This window comes from Leopardus geoffroyi, chromosome E2 (genome assembly GCF_018350155.1).
Source record: "Leopardus geoffroyi isolate Oge1 chromosome E2, O.geoffroyi_Oge1_pat1.0, whole genome shotgun sequence".
Lineage (NCBI taxonomy): Eukaryota > Metazoa > Chordata > Mammalia > Carnivora > Felidae > Leopardus > Leopardus geoffroyi.
The window spans coordinates 9,926,859-9,954,511 of record NC_059335.1 but is presented as its reverse complement, the minus strand read 5'-3'; the positions used below and the strand labels follow the sequence as shown (position 1 = coordinate 9,954,511).

General features: G+C 57.8%; 1 protein-coding gene across 2 annotated transcripts; it reads left to right on the top strand.

Annotated features, from left to right (window-relative positions):
* The first annotated feature begins 1,107 nt into the window (after window positions 1-1,107).
* Window positions 1,108-27,653, top strand: DHX34 (DExH-box helicase 34). Of its 2 annotated transcripts, none has more exons than XM_045441898.1 (17): window positions 1,108-1,218; window positions 5,608-6,536; window positions 9,379-9,690; window positions 11,141-11,395; window positions 12,467-12,569; window positions 13,783-14,000; window positions 15,962-16,136; window positions 17,826-18,019; window positions 18,695-18,796; window positions 19,809-20,033; window positions 20,249-20,422; window positions 20,795-20,912; window positions 22,806-22,912; window positions 25,113-25,403; window positions 26,185-26,361; window positions 26,595-26,733; window positions 27,392-27,653. In XM_045441898.1, the coding sequence occupies exons 2-17, from the start codon at window positions 5,835-5,837 to the stop codon at window positions 27,523-27,525; spliced, it is 3,426 nt and encodes a 1,141-aa protein (XP_045297854.1). In that variant the 5' UTR covers window positions 1,108-1,218; window positions 5,608-5,834; the 3' UTR covers window positions 27,526-27,653. The 2 variants fall into 2 exon arrangements, with proteins under 2 accessions (XP_045297854.1, XP_045297855.1); XM_045441899.1 differs by lacking the exon at window positions 1,108-1,218 and adding an exon at window positions 1,235-1,731.

Sequence of the window (27,653 nt, the reverse complement as noted above, 5' to 3'; positions counted from 1 at the left end):
ACCATAGTGTATCTGATCTATCTGCCTTCTTTCCTCACCTCATTCCCTGCTATTTCCCCCTCCACACAGGCCTGCTTGCTGACCTTGGAACGACCAGTTTTGTTGCCATGGAAGTCTCTGCGGTTTCTATTTCCTTTACCTCCAGGGGGGCTCCGTGGCTTGCTGCCTCACGTATTTCGACTCTGCTCAAATGCTACTTCCTTGGAGCTGTCCTCTTTGATCATGCTACTTAAAATGATAACACTCCTTGCTCCTTTTCTGCTTTGTTTTTCTCCAAAGAGCGTGACAATACTTCTTGGCAATTCTTTTTACTTATGTGTCTGTTTCCCCTACTAAAACCAGAGTTCCGGGGGAGGAGGGACTTTATCTGTCTCGTTCGCTGAACTGGGTCTAGAACTGAAGGCCGTAGCTTCTCAATGGCAATATCATCTTAAGGAAAAAGGGGAATGGCAGGAGAATACAATAAAAATGAAAGCTCTAACATTTATTGAATGCCTACTACGTACAGTAGGAAAAAAACCAATGTATTACCTTATGTATACACTTTCGCTTACTTTCCCCAACGGTCTTGAAAAGGAGATATTATCCTCATGTTATAAGTAGGGAAACTGAGGCTCAGACCCGCAATGACTGGGGCACCTAGGACTAGTCAACAAACATTTACCGACTCTCTGATCCTTGTGGTGGACGCTGGAGGACATGGGACCTCCACGGCTGGAACGGCCCCTGCCTTCAAGAGGCTGGGGAGTGGAGCTGAATTATTTATTAGTGAATTGCTAGGGTGAATTTTACGTTAACAGAATCTTGCATTAATAACTATGAATCGTAGTGACTAAATCACGGGAGCGGTTTCATAGCGTCTGGGCTCCTGCTAGCATTCTCCCCGGGCGTCGGGGCGTCCCGGGCACAAGTGACAGTCAGGGGGAGGGTAGCTTGCGCGGGGGAGAAGGCGCTTCCGAGTTTGCGCCGCAGTGCTGCCCCCCGTCCCTAGAGGGCGCAGCGTCACTCCCGGCTCCACTCGCAGAGAGGCGGAGCCCGCGCGCGCTGTGCGCAGGCGCAGAGTGGGTTTTCGGACGCTCCCGGTGGCGCGCTGGCTCCTCGGCCCGCGGCGGGGTGGGGCCGGGCCGCGAGGGGTGGCGTGCGCAGGCGCAGAGCCGGCTTTGGGGCGCGTGTGGGGCGCTGGGGACCGGAAGTTGGAGCGGCTGCGGCGGTTGTGAGGTGAGGGGGGTGGGGCGGCGGCGGCTGCAGTGGCGCGGGTCGGTGCAGGTTGGGGAGCTGGGGAGCGAGCCGAGGGGTCGGGAGGGAAATCCCAAGAGGAGGAGGTGTGTTGGAGGAGCCAGAGAGGCCGGGAGAAGCGGACGGAGATGGAGCCTGCGCGCCCCGGCAGTGCCTGGGCCCCGGAGAGGCGCGAGACTGGAAGAAATGGGAGTCGCGAAAAGAAGCTTGGAGAAGCTGAGGGACCGAGAGACGGGGAGGTTGAGAGAGGATGGAAGCCGGAAACTGGAGAAATGGCGGCGGGGGGGGGGCGCGAGGAGCTGATGGGGTCCCCCAGAGCGCCTCGCGGAGACTGCAGAGAAAATGTGGTGGCACCGTGAACTTGGGGGGGGGGTGGGGGAAGAGTAGGAAGATGGGCGTGGAAATTGGCGAACAGAGGCTCAGGAGGCGGGCAGTTCCCACGGAGGAGCAAGACACGGGTTGGCCTTCAAAATAAAAGTTATCTTAGCAGCCAAGGTGGGTTTTACTTGGGGGTAATGGAGAGTTGCAATTTGGGACAGGCCGGCTATAGCAAAAACCATGGAGAAGAGGGGCGAAGTGGGGAGGGGTGGTTTTGAATGAAAGTCCTTTGCTTTGGAGAAAGCAAGAATTCAGGGCGATGATGGTTTCTTGTTGAGTTGCTGTGGCGGTGGATTTCTTTTTAAAAAAGTTTTAAAGCATTAAAAAAACTCGAGAGAGCGAGAGCGGAAGCGGGGAGGGGACAGAGGGAGAGAGAGAGACTCATGGGGCTCTATCCCTTGACCCTGCGATCATGAGCTGAGTGGAAATCAAGAGTCGGTCGCTGAACCCTCTGAGCCACCCAGGTGCCGGTGCGGCGGTGGATTTCTTGAAGGAGATGCCACTGACCCTGAACCTCCTCCCCCGTGGCGGCTGGTATTTGATGATTCTTTGCTGTCAACAATTCTCTCGGAGCCTATACTTGACAATTCTTCCAAGTGATTGACCTCGCGTGGTACCACCGGAGAGCTCCCCCGTTCTTGGGGCCTCCCAGCTCCATCGCAGTGAGATGTCTCTTCATTAATTCACAAGACTGAGTCATGGGGAGAGACTGATACAGAGATGGAAGCAGTGGAAATAGAAACTGGCAAGAGCTGGCAGAGGCACTGAGAGAGGGGAAGAGCCAGCTGAGGGAAAGAGCCGGAGGTGGGAAGTGAGTGAGACGGCCGCCCTAATGAGGGCAGACCCTCAAAGGGAGCCATCAGGGGGGTGGAGAAATGGGATGCGATGGAGAGCTGGTTCCACTGGAAGACTAGAGTGCGAACAGAACTGGAAAGACCGCGTCATGGTTAAAAATGGAGACATAAAGCCAGACGATGGAGAATCACACCGAGGAGATGAAGAGGAGTAAATGGGAGCCTGACTCCCTAGATTTGAATTCCCCGTCGCACCACGTACTTGACCATCTTTGGTTCAGTACAACAGGGAGTGGCGATAGCACCTTCTTAACGTCGTGAGGGAAGCGTAGGTGCGCGGATGCTTGTCGTTGCACGTGTACGTATACGCAGGTGATTTAGAATGGTACCTGATACGGGAGCGAGTGCTAACTTGTTAAAGCGCCAGACAACTGGGAGGCAAAATATTAGGTGGAGAAATGGAGATGAAGAGATAGTCGTGATGGAGGGAGAGACAGTGATGGAAACCGGAGAGAGACAAAAACGGAGCATCAGAGCTGATGACAAGGAGCAAGCGAGAAAGGCAGATGGAGGAATGGAGAGGGTCAAATGGAGAAAGACGGTTGGGGAGAATGTCAGACCAGAAAATCAGAGAAACGAGAGGCGGGACCAGACTTTGAAACAGAGGAAGAGGGTGCCTGCCTGGGTGGCTCCGTCGGTTAAGCGTCCGACTTCAGCTCACGTCATGATCTCACAGTTCGCGAGTTCAAGCCCCACATTGGGCTCTGTGCTGACAGCTTGGAGCCTGGAACCTGCTTTGGATTCTGTGTCTCCCTCTCTCTGCCCTTCCCCCACTCGCACTCTATCTCTCAAAAATAAATAAAACTTTAAAGAATTATTATTTTTTATTATTTAAAAAAAAATTTTTTTAACGTTTATTTTTGAGACAGAGACAGAGCATGAACGGGGGAGGGTCAGAGAGAGAGAGGGAGACACAGAATCTGAAACCGGCTCCAGGCTCTGAGCTGTCAGCACAGAGCCCGACGCGGGGCTTGAACTCATGAACCGCGAGATCATGACCTGAGCCGAAGTCGGACGCTTAACCGACGGAGCCACCCAGGCGCCCCTAAAAAATTACTTAAAAAAAAAAAGAAACGGAGGAAGAGGGCTGAGCATGGTGAGCTGGAAGAGACAGGCTGAGACATGAGGATGGACAGCCAGAGAGGGGAGAATGAGGGAAGCAGAGAAAGCCCCTGAAAGCCATTGTCAAGAGGCCCAGAGATGGTCAGAGACACAGTTAAGAGCAGCCAGAGGATCCGAGAAATCTACAAGCTAGCCTAAGATTCCTTTGTTTTTTTAAGATCCTATTTTTAAGCAATCTCTCCACGCAATGTGGGGCTTGAACTCACAACCCCGAAATCAAGAGTCACCTGCTCCATCGGCTGAGAAGAGACTGGGGCGGTGGATTTCTTGAGAAGAGACTGCTTGAGAGCCATGGTTTGCGCTCTGTTGGGCCCATGTGCACACAGGCAGTTTGCAGCCTCGGGGGAATGCGCTCCATTTCATTCCCTGTCCTTTTCTGAGGATCATGGGCTCAGTGTCAGCAGCCTTCCAAGGCCTTTTCCTCTGACTACCTCCTCTACAACTTGCATTCCCACTCTAGCACCACCCAGCCCGGGTGTTTACCAGAAAACAGGGTGCACAGGCTCCTGTTCCCGTGGGAAACCACTCTGCCAGCTCACAAGTGCTTCCTCAGTGGAAACCCCTTTCTGGCTCTAATAACTCCCATGGATGACCTCAGTGCCCCACGAGACTGCAGAGGTGGAATCTGGGCCACGATGGCCCCAAGAGACTGAAGAGTAGGTGAAGGCATTGCTAATTCCATACGAAGGGGGGATGTGGCCTCGAGTGTAGTTTTCCAGGTTATAGGCCCCTGGTTCTTGCCGTTTTACCCTTGTTAGTCATCACGGGGAGAAAGACTGGACTCGAATTCTAGTTACTATTTTGCTCCTCCGTGCCTGGCTGGGCAATCAGTGCTACGATGTTGGGAAGACGGCATTATCCTCATTTTATAGACGAAGAAAACAGCCTCACAAGTTAATTTGCCAGTGGTCACACATCTAATGATGCAGCAGAGATTCAAACCCGGATCTGCCTGACTCCAAAGCCTGTACCTAGGAGGCTTCAGAGCCTCTGAATCCTTTGAAGGTCATAAACAATAAGAATCTGAGGGATGGACTTCAGAATATCGTACGTACGAGGATATGCTGTGTATTATTAGGACTTAGGCAGCTGAGGGTCAGAAAACCAACTTGGAGTGAAGACATTTTCTTGTGTAGCTGGGAACTAGGTCTCCAGCACTAAATGATGCTACCAACCTTCTCCCTTCTCCCTCTTCCACCTCTGTTTTGGTAGTTGCTCAGTGGCCATCCTGGTGCGTGCTTTGCCCACGCGCAGCCTTTTCTCTAGGATGGGTTTCTGGGAAAGCAGATAACGTGAGGGCTTTTCTCTCCTGGCAACCTAGTGTAAATTCCAGAGAAAGGCCGTGATTGGCTCTCCCTGGACTACATGTCCACACCTCGCACCAATCAACGGGTAAAGGATGAGTAGGGGCCCATGATTGGCCAGACCTTTGTTGCTTGCGCAATCAGTAGGGGTTCTCAGAGCTCTTGCCTAGGGGCGCCTGGGTGGCTCAGTCAGTTGAGCTTCCGACTTCAGCTCAGGTCATGATCTCATGGTTGGTGAGTTCGAGCCCCACATCAGGCTGGCTGCTGTCAGCACAGAGCCTCCTTCAGATCCTCTCTGTCCGCCTCTTTCTCTGCCTCTCCCCACTCAGGCTCACACTCTCTCCTTCTCGCCCCCCACAAAATAAATATTAAGAAAAGAAGTCTTGTCATACTGTTTCCATTATACCCCAGCTTTCTTGTGTTACTGCCTCTCGTGACGGTCCCATGGCCTACAGTCCTTCAGATTTCAGGTCAGACGTCTCTGGGGACCCTTCCCGACTCCCAGGCATGGTCAGGCAGCTCCTTTGGGCTCCCACAGCCCAGTCATTGGATCGTCTGGTGAAATGTCTGCCGTATGTGACCATGCCCACATGTGAGGGCTCAGGGTGACCTTACTCCTTACCATCCATCCTCCTCGTCCCGTGCTTACAAAACCGCAGCCTTCCAGGAATTGCTTCGAAAGACAAACGAGTGTCTTCTGTTCTCTCCTCCAGGTGCGCAGGGCCTGGAAGACCCAGGATGGACTTGTGTCTGTCGCACAGATCGCCGCAGGAGTCGTGAGGTGCCCTGTGTGTCACCAGTTGGACCCGGGGCCCATTGCCTGTCATCATCCTGTGCCACAGTGAGGAGCAAAATTGGCTTTTTGAAGAGAAGGTGATTCCTCCTCGCGGGCACTGGGCTCTCGCTGCAGCTTCGAGACCGCGTCGCGACTGCCCACCACATGCCTCCTCCCAGAACGAAGGAGGGTGGGGGTGACCGAGGCCGACACTGGGATCCCAGTGAGGAGGACGCCCCTGAGAAATGGGACTGGAATTGTCCGGAGACCCGTCGCCTCTTCGAGGACGCCTTTTTCCGTGATGAGGATTATATACCCCAGGGTTCTGAGGAGCGCAAGAAGTTCTGGACCTTCTTTGAACGCTTACAGAGATTCCAGAACCTCAAGAGCACCAGGAAGGGGGACAAAGACCCTGGGCGTCCCAAGCACAGCATCCCGGCGCTGGCCGACCTGCCTTGCGCTTACGACCCCCGTTACCGCATCAACCTCTCGGTCCGGGGCCCCGACGCCCGGGGCTCTCGGGGGCTGGACAGACAGCCCCCGGAGAGGGTGTCCGAGTTCCGCCGAGCCCTTCTGCACTACCTAGACTTTGGCCAGAAGCAGGCGTTTGGCCGACTGGCCAGACTGCAGAGGGAACGGGCGGCCCTCCCCATCGCCCAGTACGGGACCCGCATCCTGCAGACACTGAAGGAACACCAGGTGGTGGTGGTGGCGGGTGACACGGGCTGTGGCAAGTCCACCCAGGTGCCCCAGTACCTGCTGGCCGCCGGCTTCAGTCACGTGGCATGCACCCAGCCCCGGCGTATCGCCTGCATCTCCCTGGCCAAGCGCGTCAGCTTCGAGAGCCTCAGTCAGTATGGCTCACGGGTGAGTGGGACTTCAGCAGCTCTCCGGCCTTTCCAGTGTGACCCCGAGGCGCAGGGTGTTGCCCTTAGGGCAGTAGCGATAAGAGTTCCCAGAGCACTTAGCAATGATACCCTCTGGCTTAGCGGTGATTCTTCTAGAAGTTGATCTACAGATGGACCCGAACGTGGTTCAAATGAGAAAGTCACCAGCATTCCCCAGTGTCACCCTTTAACGGTAAAAAATTGGAAATATTCTAAAAAAAAGAATGAGGATACTCCTTTTTTTTAATTTTTAATTTTTTATTTTTTTTAAAATTTTTTTTTTTTATGTTTTTATTTATTTTTGAGACAGAGAGAGACAGAGCATGAACGGGGGAGGGGCAGAGAGAGAGGGAGACACAGAATCGGAAGCAGGCTCCAGGCTCTGAGCCATCAGCCCAGAGCCCGACGCGGGGCTCGAACTCACGGACCGCGAGATCGTGACCTGGCTGAAGTCGGACGCTTAACCGACTGCGCCACCCAGGCGCCCCTACTCCTTTTTTTTTAAACGTTTGTTCATTTTTGAGAGAGAGAGACAGAGACAGAGCAGGAGTGGGGGAAGGGCAGAGAGAGGGAGACACGGAATCCGAAGCAGGTTCCAGGCTCTGAGCTGTCAGCACAGAGCCCAACTTGGGGCTCGAACCTACGAACCGTGAGATCGTGACCTGAGCCGAGATCAAGAGTCGGACGCTTAACCGACTGAGCCACCCAGGCGCCCTGAAGACACTTCTTTACTAATGATTTCTAGGGTTCCAATCCGGGCTGTACCACTTAAAAATTGTCATTGCAATTATAATACTCTGAACAGAAGACTGTATGTATTCTAAGTATGTAGCCCAGTGAATTTGCACAGACTGAATTCATTTATGTAACCAGCACCCGGATTAAAAAAAAAAAAAAAAAAAATCCAGTCCACACTCCGACCAGGGCCACGTTCCACACTGTCACCAACACTCGTTATGGTTAACGTTTCTCCTGTTAGCTTTTCTGGAGTGGGCGGAGAGTGATACCACATTTTAATTTGTATTGTTGATTTTTTTTTAAATTAATTATTTATTTTTTTAGTTTGTTTATTCACTTCGCGAGAGACAGCGAGAGCAAGCAGGGGCGGGGCAGAGAGCTAGGGGGAGAGGGGGAAGCCCAAGCAGGCTCTGCACTGTCAGCACAGAGCCCGTGTTGTGGATTTTAATTTGCGTTTCCCCGACAACTAAGGATCGAACGCCTTTTCACGTATTTATTGGCCGTTTGGAGAGCCTCTTTTCTGAAGTGTCTGTTCAAGTCTTTTTCCCTATTTGTCTTTTGTGTTGTCTTTTTCTTCTCGGTTTATCAGGTTTTATAGATTCTGGATACAAGTCCTTTGTAGGATATATGTATTGCAAATCTTGTCGCCTACCCTGCCTGTGAGTTGTCTTTCATTTTCGGAATGTTGTCTTTTGATGACAGTGTCTTTTCATTTAAATATTATCCAGTCTGTAACTTTTTTTTTTTGATGTTTATTTTTTTGATAGAATACAAGCAGGGAGGGGCAGAGAGAGGGAGACACAGAACTCAAAGCAGGCTCTGTGCGGTCAGGGTAGAGCCCAGTGCGGGGCCTGAACTCATGACCTGAACGGAAGTCAGATGCTTAACCGACTTAGCCACCCAGGTGCCTTGTCATATTTTTTTAGAAGTGGTTTTTTTTAAAAATGTTTATTTATTTTGAGAGAGAGAGAGCACAGGTGTGAGTGTGTGTGAGCGGGGGAGGGGCAGAGAGAGAGCACCCCCAGCAGGCTCTGTGCCACCAGCACAGAGCCTAATGTGGGGTTTGAACCCATAGGCTGCAAGATCATGACCTGATCTGAAACCAAATCAAATGCTCAACTGACTGAGCCACCTAGGCGTCTCTGTCATTTTTATTTTTATTTTTTAAGTAGGCCCCACACACCCAGCCTGGGGCTTGAACTCACAGCCCCAAGATCAAGAGTCACATTCTCTATCAACTGAGCCAGCCAGGCACCCCTGTCCTTTTCTTTTTGCGGTTGGCACTCTTTGGGTTCTGTTTCAGGAATATTATTACTTTAAGGCCAGAAAGACATCCTATATTTTTACTTAAAGATGTTTACATTTAAAACCGTAACTTATCAGAAATTGTGTGTGTGTTATGCGCACGCACGTGCAGGTGTGTGATGTGAGGTAGGGGTTAAGATCATTTCCTCTTACGGGGCCCCTGGGTGGCTCAGTGGTTAAGTGTCTGACTTTGGCTCAGGTCATGATCTCACGGTTCGCGGGTTCGAGCCCGGAGTCGGGCTCGTTGCTGACAGCTCTGAGCCTGGAGCCCATTTTGGATTCTGTGTCTCCGCACCGCCCCCCCCCCCCCGCCCCTCCCCTGCTCGCACTGTCTCTCAAAAAAAATAAAATATTAACACACACACATACACACAAAGATCATTTCCCCTCAGTACCGCTTTTTAACTGTGTTTTGCCTTGGATGCGTGACCTCAGTTTCCCCATCGGTGAGGTGAGAAGGGTCTTGCTGCTTGTGGTGGCTGTGTGAAAAACGTCCGGCGTTTCAAGTAGTTCCGGGCAGAGTGAGGACTCCTTGAAAGGTGAACTGTCACCATTACAGTCGACCAGTTAGTTGCGCACCCGGCCGGGTGCCAAATATGTGCACAGCACATACTGTTCTCGCAGCATCTCGGGGACAAAATGTCTCCGAGGGACGGAACTGTGCTCTCAAGGTCGGTGGCGCTAAGTGGCAGAGGTGGGATCCAGACCCCAGCGTGTTGGGCTCCAGGGTCGGATCCCCAGGTCTGGGCTCCTCTCCTGATCACCGCTCCCGCCCCCAGGTCGGCTACCAGATCCGCTTTGAGAGCACACGCACGGCAGCCACCAAGATCGTGTTCCTGACGGTGGGGCTGCTCCTGAGGCAGATCCAGCGGGAGCCCCGCCTGCCCCAGTACCAGGTCCTGATCGTGGACGAAGTCCACGAACGCCACCTGCACAACGACTTCCTGCTGGGCGTTCTCCGGCGCCTGCTGCCCGAGCGGCCTGACCTCAAGGTCATCCTCATGTCGGCCACCATCAACATCTCGCTCTTCTCCAGCTACTTCGGCGGGGCCCCCGTGGTGCAGGTGCCCGGGAGGCTGTTCCCCATCACGGTCAGTGCTGCCCCCACACCCCCCGGGCCTCCCACCTGGTCTCTGGCCAAGCCGGACACGTCCCTTCTCCCCTGCCTGCGCAGACTCCCATCTCTCAGATAAGGACGGTCTTGCTCGCCCTCTCTCCCTTAAAGCTCCTATTCTCTGAGCACTTCCAATGTGCTGTGTAGGTGCTCAGGGCTTTGCTGCAGGAGACCCGGAGTGTAAAGATCAGTGTTCATTCCTCTCCTGTGACAGTCCTGCTGGTCCAGGCCGGCGGGCAGCTCTGTTCCATGCGGTCACGCGGGGACCCGGGCTCCTCTCTCCTCCTGCTCTGCCATCTCACGGCCGGATTTTCTCCATCTCCCAGTAGCAACTTCCACCCTGAACTTTGACCCCTTGGCTCGGCCTGTTGGCTGGGGCTCGCGGACGGGTGTCGTGGGCAGTCTTAGGGAAGATGGTCACAGCTGACGTGGGTTGAGTGTGGGTCGTCCCCGCGGCCCCGGGGGCCCCTAATCACAGCCCCGGGAGTCCTGCGCCAGGGGCTTCTGCCCGTGAGGGTAGAACCGAGGCTCAGAGACGGGGAGCGTGCTCACAGACGCAGACAGCCTCTGTTAGCTCTTCCAGATCCCTTTTCCCTTCCCGCCTTTCTTGTCTTGCCCAGAAGGGGACCCGTGTGGGTGGCACTCACGGAACGCCTCCCTTCTGGCATCCGGCTTCCTGTCGGCCCTTCAAAATGGTCTGCACCCGCTGTCTGTTTTGTGCTTTGGTAGTCACTCCTTCCTCTTGCACCGTTGGCCAAGAATTAGCGAGAGCTCTAGAGTTCTTGGCACAAGGACACTGTGGTTTCGGGTTCTAAATGCCCATCTGTCTGTCTTCCCAGCAGCCATAAAAATAGAGCGAGGATGCTCTCCAGGAAGTGATTTTTCTAGTTTTTTAAAATTTTTTAGTGTTTATTTATTTTTTGAGAGAGAGAGAGAGAGAGCGCGCGCACAAGGGAGAGGGGGCAGAGAGAGGGAGATGCACAGAATCGGAAGCAGGCTCCAGGCTCTGAGCTGTCAGCACAGAGCCCAACCCGGGGCTCGAACCCGCACACCATGAGATCATGACCTGAGCTGAAGTTGGACGCTTCACCGACTGAGCCACCCAGGCGCCCCCATCTAGGGTTTTGATCCTGGCTCCACCCTTTGAAATTCTGATGCTGTTGAAGTTGCTCTCCAGACACAGTACATATACACCGTGCGTAAAGCTCAGTTGATTTTCCCAAATCAGGTAATGTGGGTGTCATGACCAGCACCCAGAAGCTTTCCGGTTACTTTGGTACTTTGTCCTTTTATGGCATCCTCAAACTGACCCGTTTGAGGGTGCGGCCTGCCCCCTGACCGATCCACGCCTTACCCGGCAGTCCACGGTCGGCGCTTGCCGTGCAGGTGACCCGGTGCCCCTCTGCCCCGGGGCCGTCTCCCTGCAGGTCGTGTACCAGCCACAGGAGGCCGAGCCGCCGGCGTCCAAGTCGGAGAAGCTGGACCCTCGGCCTTTCCTGAGGGTGCTGGAGGCCATCGACAATAAGTACCCGCCGGAGGAGCGGGGCGACCTCCTCGTCTTCCTGAGCGGCATGGCGGAGATCAGTGCGGTGCTCGAGGCGGCCCAGGCCTATGCCAGCCACACCCAGCGCTGGGTGGTTCTGCCGCTGCACAGCGCCCTCTCCGTGGCCGACCAAGACAAGGTACCCCGTGTGGCCGGGCCGGGTGGGGTCTGACTCGGGGGGGGGGGGGAGGAGGAGGGTGTCGGGATGTGATTCCACCATTGCAGGGCTGCGGGCCGCAGAGGGCGCTGCTCGCGTCTTTCGTGGGGGCAGGCGGGGAGTATGTGCCAGGGTGAGCTTCCGCGGGAGGCACCGGAGCTGAGCTTTGGAAGACCAGGAGGATTTTGGGTAGAAGAGGGAGGAAGACAGTCTGGGGCAGGGGCGGGGGTGGACCAGAGTAGAGTTTCATCTCTGGCACAGACACTCAGTTCCACCACTAGAGTAGGAAAGCAGCCGTAGACTGACAGGCGAGGCTGTGCTGTGTTAACAGTTGACTTACAAAAACAGGCAGGAGGCTGGATCTGGCCCCCAGGCCTACCTAGTTGCTGACCTCTCTTGACTACTATGCTTGACTGTCCCTTGGGCCCAAGAGAAGGGCTTGTGCAAAGGGCCTGTGGTGGGTGAGAGCAAGACAGGGCTGCTGCGAGACCACCTGCAGGGTGGCCGGGGTCCAGGCTGTGATGGGGAAGGCAGGCTGGTTGGGACTGAGATGCGGGCAGGCCTAGACCCCAGGGCCCGGAAGACGCAGCGTGGTGCCTGGGCTTTGCCCTGAGTGCACCCGGGAGCCATGGGAGGGTTCTGAGCAAGGTGGGGAGCAACGCCAGTTTGCTTTAGCAGATCCCTCTGCTCTATATGATCAGAGACCGGGGAGGAGGCCGGAGCAGGACCTGGGTGGGAAAGAAGGGCCTGGGCCAGGGCAGTGCTGCGGGTTTGGGGAGAGGGGATTGGATTTCAGAAATGTTGGAGATGTGCAGGTGTGGCTGGAGGGGGGGTAGGAGAAGGGGAGCCGGGACAGCCTAGGTTTCTGACCCACGTGGGCGGTGGGGACTCGGGGAGGAGGGAGGCCTTCCCTGCTTCCGAGGCTACTTTAGATGTTGTAGGTGGGTGTGAAGTGCCTGTGGGCCCAACCAGGAGGTGTCAAGAGGCCCCTGGACACACGGGTCAGGAAGGGCTGAGCTGGTCTCGGATGTCACCTCCTCGTCTTTCCCGCAGGTGTTCGATGTGGCCCCCCCTGGGGTTCGGAAATGCATCCTCTCCACCAACATCGCTGAGACCTCAGTCACCATTGATGGGATACGCTTCGTAGTAGACTCTGGTAAGGGCTGCTCCCTGCCACCGTCCCTGGGCCCTAGAGAGAAGTGTGGGGTTTGGAGATGTGCAGAGGTGGCGAGGGACCTCCAGACCAAAGCAGGGAGTGGGCTGTGGGGCAGTGGCAACATCGTAATCTTCTCAGACGTTCCAAACTTGTCCCTGCCTCGGGGCCTTTGCACTTACTGTTGTCTCTGCCGAGAGCCATCTTTCTCCACATATCTGCAAGGCTCACTTCCTCATCATTGCAGGGCCTGCGTGAATGTCTTCCCATCAGAGAGGCACACCTTGTCCACTTCTGTGATCTCCCTTTCCTCCTGCCGCTGTTGCTTCCCCTGCAAGGCCTTGATTTTCTTCAGAGTATGGGCATTATATTTTATGCCTGTTGATCTATTTATTTTCTGTCTTCCCAACTGGACTGTTCTCTGGGAAGTCAGAGTAGCATAGCAGTGGGGAGACACTGAAGCCAGCCTGGCTGTGTGACCAAGGTCGTGTCACTGACACTAAGTTAGTCAGTTTGCTTGTTTGTAAAATATGCAATAATAGCAGAGCCTCCTTTGGGTTGTAAGGATTAGAGTTTAAACATTTAAAAACATTTTTCAACGTTTATTTATCCTTGAGAAAGACTGCTCGAGTGCGAGCAGGGGAGGGGCAGAGAGAGAGAGAGGGAGAGAGAATCCCAAGCGGGCTCTGTGCCGTCAGCACAGAGCCCAGCGCTGGGCTTGAACCCACGAACCGTGAGATCATGACCTGAGCCGAAATCAAGAGTCGGACGCTCAACTGGCTGGGCCACCCAGGCGCCCCTAAAAACGTTGTTCGTTAAACATTGACATGCCGTTGCTTTTAAGGTGTGTCCCACTTTCAGAGACAGAGAAAGTGGGAAAAGTCAGTCTTTGAATTGATGAACTGTGTCTTGTTCGGCCCCGTGAGCCCAGGGACTTTGTTCACAGCTGCGCCCAGTACAGTGCCCGGCTCGTAGCAGGAGCTTAATACTGACGGTCGGATGGCCGGGCTCCCGAGCACCCAGAGGCTGCGAAAGTAAGAGATGTGTGAATGAGGACACGAAAGAATAGATCAACAACACGTCAGGGTCGAGGCCAGAATGAGCTCCCGGTTGGCGTTAATGGAATAAAGGAGGAAGCCGGGGTGTCCGGGAGTGAGCGGCGAGGCGGCGGGCCCGCGTGGCCGCTGCCCACGGTGTCCCGTCTGTCCCCGCCCAGGGAAGGTGAAGGAGATGGGCTATGACCCACAGGCCAAGTTGCAGCGGCTGCAGGAATTCTGGATCAGCCAGGCCAGTGCCGAGCAGCGGAAGGGCCGGGCGGGCCGCACGGGCCCCGGCGTCTGCTTCCGCCTCTATGCTGAGTCGGACTACGATGCCTTCGCCCCCTACCCCGTCCCGGAGATTCGGAGGGTGGCCCTCGACGCGCTGGTGCTGCAGGTGAGGCGTGGTGCCGGGAGGAGCCCGGGAGGACCTGGGGCAGGACCAGTCCCAGGGTTTCAGGGCCAGGAAGGGCAGAGCAGGGCAGGGCCGGCCCGGCCGGGCCACGGAGGGAAGCTCATCCTTCCCAAGTGTCAGATCCCATGTCGGGGGGACGGTTGTTCCCCAGATCCACAGGCTCGTGGGAGAGACCTCGTGACTCCATCAGAATGCTTTCAGCTGTAACAGAAAACCCATCAAGAGGTGGCTTTTAAAACAGGGGTTTCTCCGCATATTTTGTCCAGACTCTTACCTCATCAGTTAGCTTTGACTGGATTAGGCTGCTGGGCCCAACAGGCCCACTCACGGAGCGGCCAGTGCCGCAGAGCCGGCGAGGGAGCGCGGGAGCGTTTGAGGGCCAGGTCCCTCCACCCGCCTTGCCCTGGTTAGCACTCTGTCCTGTGGCTACACCTCCCCCCAGCGGAGCCTGGCCAGTGTGGGCTCTGTGGTCTGGCAGAAGAGGAAAAGCAGAGCGAGCTGGGGAGGGCGGATGGCTTCCCCAGCAGGCCCCCCGGGCGGGAGTGGCCAGTGGCACAGACCAGCCCCTCTTCCTATGCATAATGCACTCTGATAGTCTCTTCTTGATTTCATTTTTTAAATTTTATCATTTATTTTTGAGAAAGACAGAGGGTGTGAGCAGGGGAGGGGCAGAGAGAGAGAGGGAGAATCTCAAGCAGGATCCACACTGTCAACACAGAGCCCGACGCGGGGCTCAAACCCATGGAACTGTGAGACCGCGACGTGAGCCCAAGTCGGAAGCTTAACCAACTGAGCCACCTAAGCACATTGTGGGTCTCATTTAAACAAAAGAAGAAAAAATTTTTTTTTAAACATTTATTCATTTTTGAGAGGGAGAGAGACAGGGCACGAGCAGGGGAGGGGCCAAGAGAGAGGGAGACACAGAATCTGAAGCAGGTTCCAAGCTCTGAGCTGTCAGCACAGAGCCCGACGTGGGGCTCGAACCCACGAACCGTGAGATCATGACCTGAGCTGAAGTCAGACACTTAGCCGACTGAGCCCCCCAGGCACCCCTGATTTAGGGGATTTTTAAATGAGCATTGGGTGTTCTCCCAGGCATGATCAAGGTTTCAAGAGCAGGGAGGGAGGGGGGCCGGCTGGTTGCCGGGTGGGTGGCCCAAGCTTGTGCCTCCCCCTGGAAGAGGCCCAGGAGAGTAGGTCACCTCTCGGCGAGGCTGGCCGAGCCCCCGGGCCCTCTGAGCTTTCCCCGTGCTCTCTTGCGGCCACGTGAGCCCCCCACGCCAGCCTTTCCTTCATCTGCTCCAGGGAGTAGCTGATTGTTTACACCTCGCCAGACCCGGCGACGGGTGGGTGTTGTGCTTCAGTCTCTGGGCCACTGAATTAATCAGGGTTCTTTGGTCCAAAGTGAGAGAAACCCAGCTCAAACTACCAGAAGCAGGAAAGGGGATTTCACGAGGTGGTGTGTCCATCGTGGGGCGCGGTCTGGTTTAGGAACGATTAAGGACTCCTCTACCCACTGTCTCGGGCTCGTCTCCAGGGAAAAATGGTCCAGCAGCTCTGGGCTTCCACACCGACCCCTCACAACCAGAGAGGATGCCCCGACTTCTGTCTCCCAGCGTCGGATGGCAGAATCCCAGGGAGGATCCTGATAGGGCCTGCTCACATCACGTCCTCCTTCCTTCGCCGGTTGCCATGTCGAGGGGCTGAGAAACCAAGAGGGGCCTAGTTTAGGTCATGTGGCTTGCTCCGTGGCCGGGGTCTGGGAGAAGAGGTGCTGGGTAGACAGACAGACAGACAGTGGGCCTTCTCCCCTGCTTCTGTGTGATGGGCCTTGACATTAGGAGTTTTAAGGTATTGGGAGCTTGTGATCCGTGAGCCCCCTGCCGGTGCTCCATAGCAGCTCCTGAGTTCCCCATTCCTGGGGGACTCGATTGTCATTCCAGATGAAAAGCATGTGCGTGGGGGACCCGCGAACCTTCCCCTTCATCGAGCCTCCGCCACCAGCCAGCCTGGAAACGGCCATCCTCTACCTCCGGGACCAGGGGGCCCTGGACAGCTCAGAGGCCCTCACCCCTATCGGCTCTCTGCTGGCCCAGCTTCCGGTGGACGTGGTGATCGGTGAGGACTTCCTTTAGGGGTGATCACACGGGGCCCCGGGAGTGGCTGCGGGGACCATTCACTCTCTGGGTGACTCATAGGCAAATCCGTTCTTTCACTGGGCCCCGTCCATTCATTCACAAGTCTCCCTGCCGGGGACCGTTCTGGGCGCTGCGGGTACAGCAGTCAACAGAGAGGCACCTGTCTCTGTCCCCAGCTCCACCCTGGCGCCCCCCCCCCCCCACTTGGTGTCGTAAGGATGTCAAAACCTTCTGCCTCCTCTTGCTCATTCCTGAGTCATCCTTGCCCTTTCTGAGAAGCTCGCTGACCGAGGTGCGTCCTGGTCTGATTCTCCTGACTCCTAGGCTTTCTAGATGATCCGTGTGGCCCACAGAATATTCCCAGCTGAGCACGACTGTTTGTGGCACCATTTCCAGGCCCGATGCCCAACAGAACTCTCTGCCTGTGTTAATGTTGTTAAAATCCCCACCAGTACTACACCCTGGAGCCGTGGTGGGGATGGCAGGCTGCGTGCTACCGACCCCGAGGACCCCTTGTGGTTGGGAAGGTGGTTCTTTTTATTTGTTGTAGAAGGAGACAGGGCGAGAGCAGGGAGAATCGGATCTGAGAAGAAAAAGAACATTCTGTGAGCATTGGCTGTATGTCAGTGAAAGGCTTTACGGGCCTTCTGTCATTTCATGCTCACCTGGTGAAGGGAGGGCCTCCGGTCACCCCCTCTGTACAGAGGAGGAAGTTGACGCTTGGCCGGGGACAGAGATAGACGCTCCGGGGCCCGGAACGGGCAAACGATAGAGCCTGGATTTGATCTCTCGCTCACCCGGGGTCACGCAGTTGGCAGAGCTGGGAGGCGCTCCCCAGCCAAGCTGACACTGTCGGTCCCCAAGCCCTGTGGGGCAGGAGGCGCCGATGACCCGGCGCTGGGCGGTCCCGGCCCCGACGGCTCAGTCACCGTTGTCACTCTGTGCCGGTCGGAGCTCCGCGTGTTTCACAGGAAAAGCACAGTACATCCTCCCAGCAGGCAGCTGGGCTAGGCCCATTTCCCAGACAGGGAAACGGAGGCACAGAGAAGTAGAGGGACTCATCTGAGGGACAGAGCTACAGGGTTCTGGGACAGCCTCGTCCTATTGCCCAACTTCAGTCTACGAGGCTAGACGTACAACAGGAACTTTCCAGAAAGGCAGCCAAGGAGAATGGTGAGGATGAGTCAGACGCATGATACGCAGGCCACTGACTGTGGGGCCAGACCGGGGAAGGGCTCGGTTCCTGCTGAGGAGCGCTGGCCGATAGGAATGGCTTTTCACCTCATTGGAGTCACGTTCTAGAGAGAGGAGAGGGATACCGTGGCGGGGCACGGGGAGTGCCGGGAAGGGAAATAAAGCTAGGAAGGGGGGTGGGGAGTCCGTTGTAGGGAGGAGAGCCGGGCAGACGGTGGTGCTAACAGCAGCCACCCCTTTGTGCCCGCCTCGTGCCCCAGGAGGCGGGAATTGGGTTACCTCCAGCCTACAGATGGGGAAACTGAGGCCTTGCCCAAGCTCATGTGACTGTGGAGTGCAGCGTGTGGACTTGATTCTGTCTGTCTGGCTCCCAAGGCCCTTTGTGGGCAAGGTGGAGGGAAGCTGGGCCAGGGTGTCCCGGGGCCCAGGAGGCTCAGCTCAGGGTCCCTCCCACCTCCCACCCCCGGCCCCCCAGGGAAGATGCTGATCCTTGGTTCCATGTTCCACCTGGCGGAGCCCGTGCTCACCATCGCGGCTGCCCTCAGTGTCCAGTCGCCCTTTACCCGCAGCGCCCAGAGCAACCCCGAGGGTGCGGCCGCGCGGCGGCCCCTGGACAGTGACCACGGTGACCCCTTCACGCTCTTCAATGTCTTCAACACCTGGGTGCAGGTGAGGCCGGGGGTGGGGTCACCCCTGTCTGTGTCATTCTTCACGGAGTCGGGGGAGGCCCTCCACGCCAGGGAGGGCCACGGAGCCCTCTGCAGACTGGACGGGACCCCGTGTCCACCATTCATTCCCGTGGGCGTGGGGCCTGGCCTTGAGGGGAGGCTGGGGTTTCTAAAACACCGCACAGACCCACTGCTGACTGGAGAAAGTCCACACCCTTGGGTGGCACCTGTATATCCAGCACCTGCTCCCCGAGCCCCTATTCTGGGCCTGGCCCTGTGCTGGGCAGTGCTGGGGACCCAGCGGTGGCTAAAACCGCCTGGCTCTGCTCGCCTGGGTCTCACAGGTCAGCGCAGGGAGGCAGACCTGGCCCCAGACAGTGACCACTCAGAATGGGCTGTGATGGGGAGTCCAAAGGGCCGAGAGAGCCCAGAGGGGATGTCTGACCCAGTGTGGTCTAGGAGGGCTTCCTGTAGGAGGGGGCGGGGTGGGGCTGAGAGTGGAAGAAGGAGGAGAGCAGGTGTCCTTGAGGGAGGCCTGACAGATCTCCACCTGCCTCATACTCTCCCAGGGGGCTGGCGTCTGGGCCCGTGCTGGGAGCGTCTGGGTGGTGGGTCAGCCCCTGCACCTTCCCCCAGCTGGATAGGCCCAGACGCCCTGGTTTCTGACCTGCACCAGGTGAAATCCGAACGGAGCAGGAGCTCACGCAAGTGGTGCCGCCACCGGTGCATAGAGGAGCATCGGCTGTACGAGATGGCCAACGTACGGCGCCAGTTCAAGGTGAGGCTCGGGACCAGGGGAGGGTTGGGTGGGGGCCAGCAACAAACCTGGCGGGGCCGGGGGAAGGGTGCAGAGTGAGCACGTGTGAGCATGCTCCGCGGCACAGCCTCTCTTCTCTGACGGAGCGGAGTCCCGCCCTGCACCCTGCCCCCACCTTCCCCGCCATCAGACACTCAGATGTGGGGTGGCCTGGGCGGGTCTAAGGGGTAGAAATCCAGGAGGGCTTCCTGGAGGAGTGGCCAGGGTCGGCGGTCCCACACTCCCTCCTCGTGTGGAACTTGGCCATCTAGAGCCGGGGGAGCCAGCTTGCCACATAGGCTGAGCTCTGGGAGGCCGCGTGGGGGGATGGGCAGGGCACCAGCTCCGGCGTGGACGTCCCGGCGGCAGATCCCAGTGCCACGCGGCTCAGGGCCTCCACTGTCACGAGGAAAGGGGGACAATGACAGCCGCCCTGTGAGGATTAAGTGGGTTAAGACACGTAGAGCGTTTAGAACAGGGCCTGGCGCACAGGTGCCATGCGAGCCTTTGCCACATTTACTCCGTGGTCCCGCAGCCTGCCTGTGTCGCGACTGTTCCACGGGCACCTCGCCATGCCTTTCGGTGGGCGTGCAGGTGCCGCAGGGGAAAGTCAAGTAAGACTCGCCGGCGTGATGCGCTCCTTGTGGTTGAACTTGGGCACGTCGAGGCCCGGAGCGGGTGGTCACCCGACCGGGGCCTGCCATGCAATTTCAGGAGTCCCCCTGTTGGGGACCGCTGACGTTCTGACCATTCTCAGCATCTGCCAGCATCACTGGCTTTCCAGAACAGCGGTTCCGCTTTTGTGGGCACGCAGACCCCGAGAGAGTAGCAGAGGGCGGGGGTCCTTGTCTCTCTCTGTCACACGTGCACACGACGTCCGTGTCCTCCGAAACAGAGGGGCCGGCGAGTGGCAGGCCCCAGGCCGGAACCCGCGTCTGGGTCCAGCGCCCACTGGCCTGCCCCGCGTCGCTCACCCGGGCCCCGCTGCCCCCAGGAGCTGCTGGAGGACCACGGGCTGCTGGCCAGGGCCCGGGCCCCGAAGCCGGGGGACAGTTATAGCCGGCTGCGGCAGCGCCGGGAACGCCGGACACTGTACCAGCTGAAGCGCCGGCACGAGGAGGGCGGGGGACACAGGCGCAAGGTGCTGCGGCTGCAGGAGGACCCGGGCGGCTGCTCCAGCGAAGAGGACCCGGGGGCCGGCGACAGCGTGGACATCCAGGTGGGCGCCGGGGGCCTGTTCTGGAGCCTGGGGCGGCAGGCAGGGCGGACTCGAGCAGAGGGGGGGCCCTGTCCTCCCCTCCGGAGCCAGGGTCTCGCGGATGGGAGCGGGCCACCACCATCCACGGGACCCTCGGGTCCACGTATCCTGGTACGAGCCGCGTGGGTATCGGGATGGGGCCCCCAGGAACCCGCCTTCCCCCGTGTTTCCTCCAGGATGTGAAGTTTAAGCTGCGGCACAGCCTGGATCAGCTGCAGGCGGCCACCACCTCGGCCCAGGACCTGACGCGGGACCAGGTGGCCCTGCTCAAGCTGGTGCTGGGCCGGGGCCTCTACCCCCAGCTTGCAGTCCCAGACCCGTTCAACAGCAGCCGCAAGGACTCGGACCAGGTGGGCCTCCACTTGCTCGCCGGCCCCACGTGGGTTTTGTCATTCAGCAGGCCCTCCCTGCCCCGCTCCGTGCCGGGGACTCAGAGATACGGAAACAGTCCTGGCCCTGCCCTCGTGGCCTCCAGGCCAGCGTGTGGGGGCAGATCTATGCCTGGATGCATGACCCAGGGTACTTGCGGTCGGGATCGGGGGACACGGGGGGGGATCTGGCCAGCCTGGGCCGCAGTCAGGGAAAGCTTCCTGGAGGAGGGGACTTCGAGGGGAGACACGGATGGGGGAATCTGGCAAAGAGCTGGGGGGAGAAGGGTTCTGGGCGGTGGAGAGTAGGTCCGAGGGCCTCTGTCACCTGGCGTCTGCCTTTGGCCCCTCCAGATTTTCCACACCCAGTCCAAGCAGGGCACCGTGCCGCACCCCACTTCCGTCTTTGCCAGCAGCCCGGAGGTTCTGCACACGCAGGAGCAAGAGGCCGGGGGCGGTGAAGGGAGCCGAGGTACCGTGAGTCTGGGTGGTGAGGGGGAAACCCTTTGGGATGTGAGGAGCGGAGACAGTGACGTCAGGGTGCCCCTCACTATCTGGGGTTACCCCCTTTCTCCCCCGACATTCTGCCTTCGCTGGGGCTGTTGTCACACGACCTGCAGGCATGGAGGTCCCAAGAGCCAGACCTCGCTGGGTGACCTCGGCCAGTCCGCTGCTGCCACACTGAGCCCCGCCCTCCCCACGGAGGGGTGGGGTGGGGAGGGGGTGGCCGATGGGGGTCTGAGGCCACTTCCCAGACCAGAGCTTTCAGCGAGTAGGCGGCACCGGACCTCTGAGCTCTGTGTTCTCCCGGCTCAGTCCTGCCCAGGGGTTTCCCTCCGGCCCTGTGGGCACAGGGGCAGCATTCTGGCATTCAGCCCCAGGAGCCGCCTCAGCGAGGCTTCAGCCAGGCCGGGCGGGGACCCTCCAGAACGTTCGGTGTGGAACGTGTGCTCTCCCGATGGCCGTGGTATAGCCGCGCGCTCTGTGTGAACTCTGGGGCACAACCCATCTCTCTCCTTGTCTGTGAAGAAAGTACCATACGGTATCACCACATGCTAACCTGGAAAGGTCAGGGTTAGAACGGGACGCATCTAAAGTAGAATTTGCAACTTGTCTCTTAAGCCTTTAACTGCTTGTAAATCCCTGGTCCCTTAACCCTCTTCCTGCTCCATTGTTGTTCTCCTTTGATTTTTAATTTTGAAAATCCAGATGTCACACAGGTAGAGTAGGACGAGCCCTCAGTACCTTCATCCAGCCTCTGTAGCCGCCGTCTGGCCCCCTGTGTCTACATCACCTCACTTTTTTCTTTTCTTTTTAAAAAATTTTTAAAAATATTTATTTATTTTTGAGACAGAGAGAGACAGAGCCTGAGCAGGGGAGGGGCAGAGAGAGAGGGAGACACAGAATCTGAAACAGGCTCCAGGCTCTGAGCTGTCAGTGCAGACCCCAATGCAGGGCTCGAACCCACGGACCGTGAGATCGTGACCTGGCTGAAGTCGGAGGCTTAACCGACTGAGCCACCCAGGCGCCCCTCCCTTTTTTCTTTTTGCTGGAGCATTGTACCGCAGATCCCAGACATCATATCATTTAGAAATGATTAAAACAATCATTTTAATTGTTTTGCAGTATTACGATGCCACTGTCACTCCTAATGAAATTAACGGTATTTCTTTAAAAAACAAAAACAAAAAAACCCTAGTATTTCTTAACATGGAATAATGCATAGGGAAAGTCGTATTCATTATGACAAAGTATTTGCCAATAAGTCACAGACACTTTATACACACGAGCATATATTTTTTTTTAAAGAGTTTATTTTTGGGTCTCCTGGGTGGCTCAGTCAGTTAAGCGTCCAACCCTTGGTTTTGGCTCAGGTCATGAGCTCACGGTTCGTGGGTTCAAGTCCCACACTGGGCTCTGCGCCTACGGCACGGAGCCTGCTTGGGATTCTCTCTCCCCTCTTGTCTCTGCCCCTCCCCGCTCGAGCTCTCTTTCTCTCCTTCTCTAAATAAATAAATAAACTTTTTTTTTTTTTTGAAGTTTGTTTATTTTTGAGAGACAGAGCAGGAGAGGGGAGAGAAACAGGGAGACAGAGAATCCCAAGCGGGCTCCACACTGTCACCACAGGGCCCGACGTGGGGCTCGATCCCAGAACCGTGCGATCATGACTGAGCCAAGGTCCAAAGTCGGACGCTTAACTGGCTGAGCCCCCAGGCGCCCTGCGTGAATGTGTGTTTTATACGGGTGTGTAAATGCCCTGGTGGGACCGGCAGCCCCTGGGGAACGGGCCATTGCAGGGGTGGGGGGCTGTGGGTGGGACATCCGGTGGCAGGGGCGCCCTGAGCTGTCGTCCTGACCGTTCCAGATGACAAGGACAAGCTGAGCAGCAGGCACCAGCTCCTCACCTTCGTCTCCCTGCTGGAGACCAACAAGGCCTACCTGGTGAACTGCGTCCGCATCCCCGCGCTCCAGGTGCGTCCCGGCCCCACGCGCCCCAGCTCCCGGGTTCGATGACCGTGTCCCCAGGGCAGGAGGCTGGGATGGGCCTGCAGAGCCGCCTTCCCCCAGCCGGCTCTGCATTCCTGTGCTGGATAAATACTTGCCGAGCGCCTGCTGTGTGTCGGGAGCCGTCGAAGGCACTGGCATGACGGCGGTGAACGAGACGAGCCCAGTCCTTGCTCTCCCAGAGCGCACATCCAGCAGGGCAGGGTGGCAGTAAGGACTGTAAAGCATTGCATGCTGTTAGCGGGTGAGAAGTACTTGGGGAAAATGAGAAGAATGGGGTAAGGGGATTGGGGAGGGGCAGGGTGAGGGTGGGGGACAGGCTGTTGTACGAAAAAAGGTGAGCAGGGTGGGCCTCGCTGAGAAGGTGCTGTTGCACCAAGACCTGGAAGAAGGGAGGGAAGGAGCCACGGGATGCTTCGGGAGAAGAGTGTCTTAAAGGGAACAGCGAGTGCAAAGGCCCTGAGGCCCACACATAAGCCCCAGGCCCAGGGAACAGCTGGACCAGCGTTGGTGAAAGGGAGAATGGCTGGAGATGGGATCAGAGAGAGGAGGTCAGAGAAGTAGGAGAGACTGGAACCCCCACCCCGGGGGAAGTTCAGACAGAGCTGGATCAGAGTCTGCCGGGCAGAAGCGGGGAGCCCAGCAGGGAAGTGACTGCAGTCATCCAGGTGGGAGAGGGTGGCCGTGGAGGACATGCTTCGGTTGCAGATAGGTTCGTGTGTGTGTGTGTGTCTGCAGCCAGGAAGCGAGAGTCCTGCCAGCCTTAGCGGCCACGCCTCGTGAGTCCTGTGTGCCACCCTGTGGTTCTAGGCCAGCCGTGATTCTCACTTTATGGGGGAGATGAGGCTCAGGGGGCGAGGGGGGCATGTCGCTTGCCTGAGCCGCACAGTGAGCAGGCGGCTGAGCCAGAGCTCCAGGGCCGCGCGCCGATGCCTCCCGTGCCCCCCAGATGGGCGTCCCCGTTCCCAGGACCCCTGACTTCGATCCCAGGGAATGAATGTAGGGGGAAGAGAGAAACCCTTCAGGCTCCCCGAGCCTCGGGATTTTGTGGGCACTGCGATTTCCACCCACCCCGTGAGAGCTGACTCTGACCTGCCCAGTTGTGTATTCGCTCAGACGTTTCTTGAGCGAGTGCCTCGCACCAGGCGCCGATTACTGTTCTAGGTGCTGGGGGTTCAGTCGTGATCAGAATCCGCAAAACTGCCTGTGTCCATGGGGCGCCTGTATGAGTGGGGGAGGCAGACAACAAACAGAAACACAAATAAATAGAAACCATAACACCAGATTCTCCTATCCGCGCCAGAAAGAAAGAACAAAGCGGTAAGGGGACAGAGTGGTGGCAGTTAGCGGACTTCTGGGAGGAAGCAAACATTTACTGGCTGCGATGCTGCCTGGCCATTGTCTCTCCTCTGTACGATTGGTTTCTTTCTTTCTTCCTTTTTTTCTTTCTTTCTTTCTTTTCTTCCTTCCTTCCTCTTTCTTTCTTTCTTCCTTTTTTTTTCTTTCTTTCTTTTCTTCCTTCCTTCCTTTCTTTCTTTCTTTCTTTCTTCCTTTCTTTTCTTCCTTCCTTCCTCTTTCTTTCTTTCTTTCTTTCTTTATTTCTTCATTCCTTCCTTCCTTCCTTTCTTAATGCTAATTTATTTTTGAGAGAGCGAGCATGAGTGGGGGAGGGGCAGAGAGATTGGGGTCAGAGGATCCAAGCTCTGTGCTGACAGCAGAGAGCCCGACACGGGGCTCGAACTCACAGACTGCGAGATCATGACCTGAGCCGAAGCCAAGCGCTTAACCGACTGAGCCACCCAGCCGCCCCTGTTTATGTTTTGAGGATAAAGCTCGAGTAGGATGACACGTGCACACGGCAGGTACGCTGATAAGTGTGGACAGAGGCATCCACGCGTGTAAGCTCAGCCCAGCGGAGACGCGCTTTCCCTCGGCCGTCTGCCTCTGACGCAGGATGGCAGTCCTGACTCCTTAGAACGAATGGCAGTTTCCTCTTTGGTCTTGGTGCCGCGGTTTTCCAAGCAGACCGTCTGCTCCGTGGGGGCGGGGACTCTGGTCTCACTCACAGCCGAACCCGGAAGGGGGCCTGGCACAGAGTAGGCGAGCGGTATGTGTTGGCTGCGAGGGTGGACGCCCACTGTCTGTCTTCCGGTCCTCTCGCTTCCAGTCTCTCTTGCTGTTCAGCCGGTCCCTGGACACCAACGGTGACTGCTCGCGCCTGGTGGCTGACGGCTGGCTGGAGCTCCAGCTTGCGGACAGTGAGAGTGCCGTCCGGCTTCTGGCGGCTTCCGTGCGGCTCCGTGCCCGCTGGGAAAGTGCCCTGGACCGGCAGCTGGCGCGTCAGGCCCAGCAGCGGCGGCCGGAGGTGGACCAAGAAGAGGAGGAGGAGGAGGATCCCGTCGCCCGCAAGGAGGTGGCCGACCTGAGCAGGGAGCTGCTGAAGTTCACGGCCTCCAAGGTACCTGCCCCGCCCACCCCCGGGTGGCCACGCCCCACCTTGGCCAGAGGGGTGCCCGCCGCAGGGATCCGGAGTCCAGAAGGCCTGGCTTCTAGCTCGCTAAGGGGTTGCACATTTGCGGGTTTCCAAACCAGACAAGTTGAGGGCGAGCCCAAGGTCACACAGCTGGTAAGGGGTGGGGCCCGGATTTGGCCCCAGGAGCCTGGCTCCGCTGTTCACCCCTACAGGTCCCTCCCTCCCAATTCATCAACACAGGTTTACGCTGTGTGTGTTGCCCCTCGTTAGCGGTTAAGGGTGTGCAGGGAAGCTGTCCGTAGCTGTCCGTCCACAGAGGAGCGTGGGAAGAATCGGGCGGAGCGGATTTGGGTTCAGTTCCCCACCCCTTAAGCCGGGAGTTGCGAATCGCTCCTGAGTCTACCCTGTGTGGAGGGGGTGGAGACGACGGTGTGAACCAGGGTGACTTCCTGGAGGCGCCGCAGGCCCAGTGAGCCAGGGCGAGGGGAACAGACCGGCGTGCCGGCGAGGACGGGCAAGGTGGCCGGATGGAAGGTCTGGCTGTGGTCCCGCAAGTGACAGGGAGCACAGGAGGGGCCTGGGGCATCGGGGCATGTTTTAGACAAGCCCCTGGTCCAGAGTGTCTGAGACCCTGTTGTGATTGGGCTAAGCAGTTGGCCCCGTAACTGAACCGTCCAGGGTCAGATTTCAGGTACGGCTGGATCCAGGTGCCCTAACAATGTCTCCCTGGGTCTATCACCCCTCTGTCCTGTATTTCCTTCCCCAGGTCCCCTACAGCCTCCGGCGGCTCACGGGGCTGGAAGTCCAGAACCTCTATGTGGGACCCCAGACCATCACAGCCATGCCCAGTCTTCCTGGCCTCTTTGGTAGCTCTGCCTTGTCCCCTCACCCCACCAAAGGGGGCTACGCAGTCACTGACTTCCTCACCTACAACTGCCTCACGGTAAGCGTGGACCCCACCTTGGCCCCTCACCGCCCCACCCCCCAACCCCCGAAGATGGGATTCAAGGGAGTCCCTGCCTCCCCACCAGCCACGCCCCCACTTGGTGCAAGGATGTGCTTTCAGGACGAGGCCTGCCAACCCCGGGGTGGGGGCGAGGGTTCCGGGACGGGTCCCAGGCTGGTGGCGGCCAGCTGGGCAAGGGGCCGAGTCCCGATGCAGCCTTCCTGCCTCAGAGCGACACGGACCTGTACAGCGACTGTCTCCGCACCTTCTGGACCTGCCCCCACTGCGGCCTGCACGTGCCCCTGACGCCCTTGGAGCGCATTGCGCACGAGAACACCTGCCCCGAGGCCCCACAGGACGGTCCCCCAGGTGAGGATGGGGGGGGGGGCGGGACACCCATCCACCCGCCCCACGGCCATTTCCCGTGAGCCCAGGCGTTCGTTCACTGGACACCTGGGGACCGGTGACTGTAGTCCTGGTCGGTGCCACATACGGGCTTTGTCCCAGAGACCCTGAGCCCGGGACGGGGAGGGTCTGGAACGCTCTTCCTCATTTCTTTGTGTCCGTCTCTTTTCAGTCCCTGCGGTGCTGACCCTGGTCTGCCTCTTTCTGTTTCTCTGTCCCTCGCCACTGTGTCTCTTGCCCTTTTCTCTGTCCAGCTGTCTCTGTCTCGGCCACACCCACCCTGTTGTCACCCCGGGGGATGCCACAGCGGGCGGACCCCGACACCGTGTCTGCCGCATGCACCACACACGGGGCTGGTCGGGGAGAGGGCGGAGGGGCCCCATGGTCACCACCCCAGGGCTCTGTCTGTCTGTCTGAGTCACTCACCCCGTGGCACACAGAGTTCAGGCTTGCCTGTGTGTGTATTAATTGAGGAAGGCTTCCCGCAGGAGGCAGAGCCAGATTCCCCAGAGGCTGGGATGGCGGTGGGGGGGGAAGCCTGAGCCCTGCGGGTGCCTGGGATTTGGGTGGGGAGCGCTCGGCAGAGCAACCCCCCCACAGCCTCCCTCCCCCTCTCTCTCAGGGGCTGAGGAGGCCGCCCCCGAGCCCCTCCAGAAGGCGTCTGTCCTGCAGAAGCCCTACCACTGCGCGGCCTGCCAGAAGGACTTCCTGTTCACACCCACGGAGGTTCTGCGGCACCGGCGGCAGCACGTGTGAGCCTGGGACCGCAGGGACCCTGGGACTCCCGCCCGAACCCGCGGCCTCAGCTCCGAGCCGCAGGGTCTGGCCCAGCCCGGCCAGGAGGGGTGCGCATACGTGAATAAAGTCTCCTGTGCTGACTCTGA

What these genes read in the sequence shown, in the direction of transcription:
- DHX34 (XM_045441898.1), top strand. Translation starts at nt 5,835, where the DNA reads ATGCCTCCTCCCAGAACGAAGGAGGGTGGGGGTGACCGAGGCCGACAC. An exon ending in TCTTCAACACCTGGGTGCAG is followed by an intron (nt 18,020 to 18,694) that starts GTGAGGCCGGGG and finishes GACCTGCACCAG; the next exon opens with GTGAAATCCGAACGGAGCAG. An exon ending in CCCACAGGACGGTCCCCCAG is followed by an intron (nt 26,734 to 27,391) that starts GTGAGGATGGGG and finishes CCTCTCTCTCAG; the next exon opens with GGGCTGAGGAGGCCGCCCCC.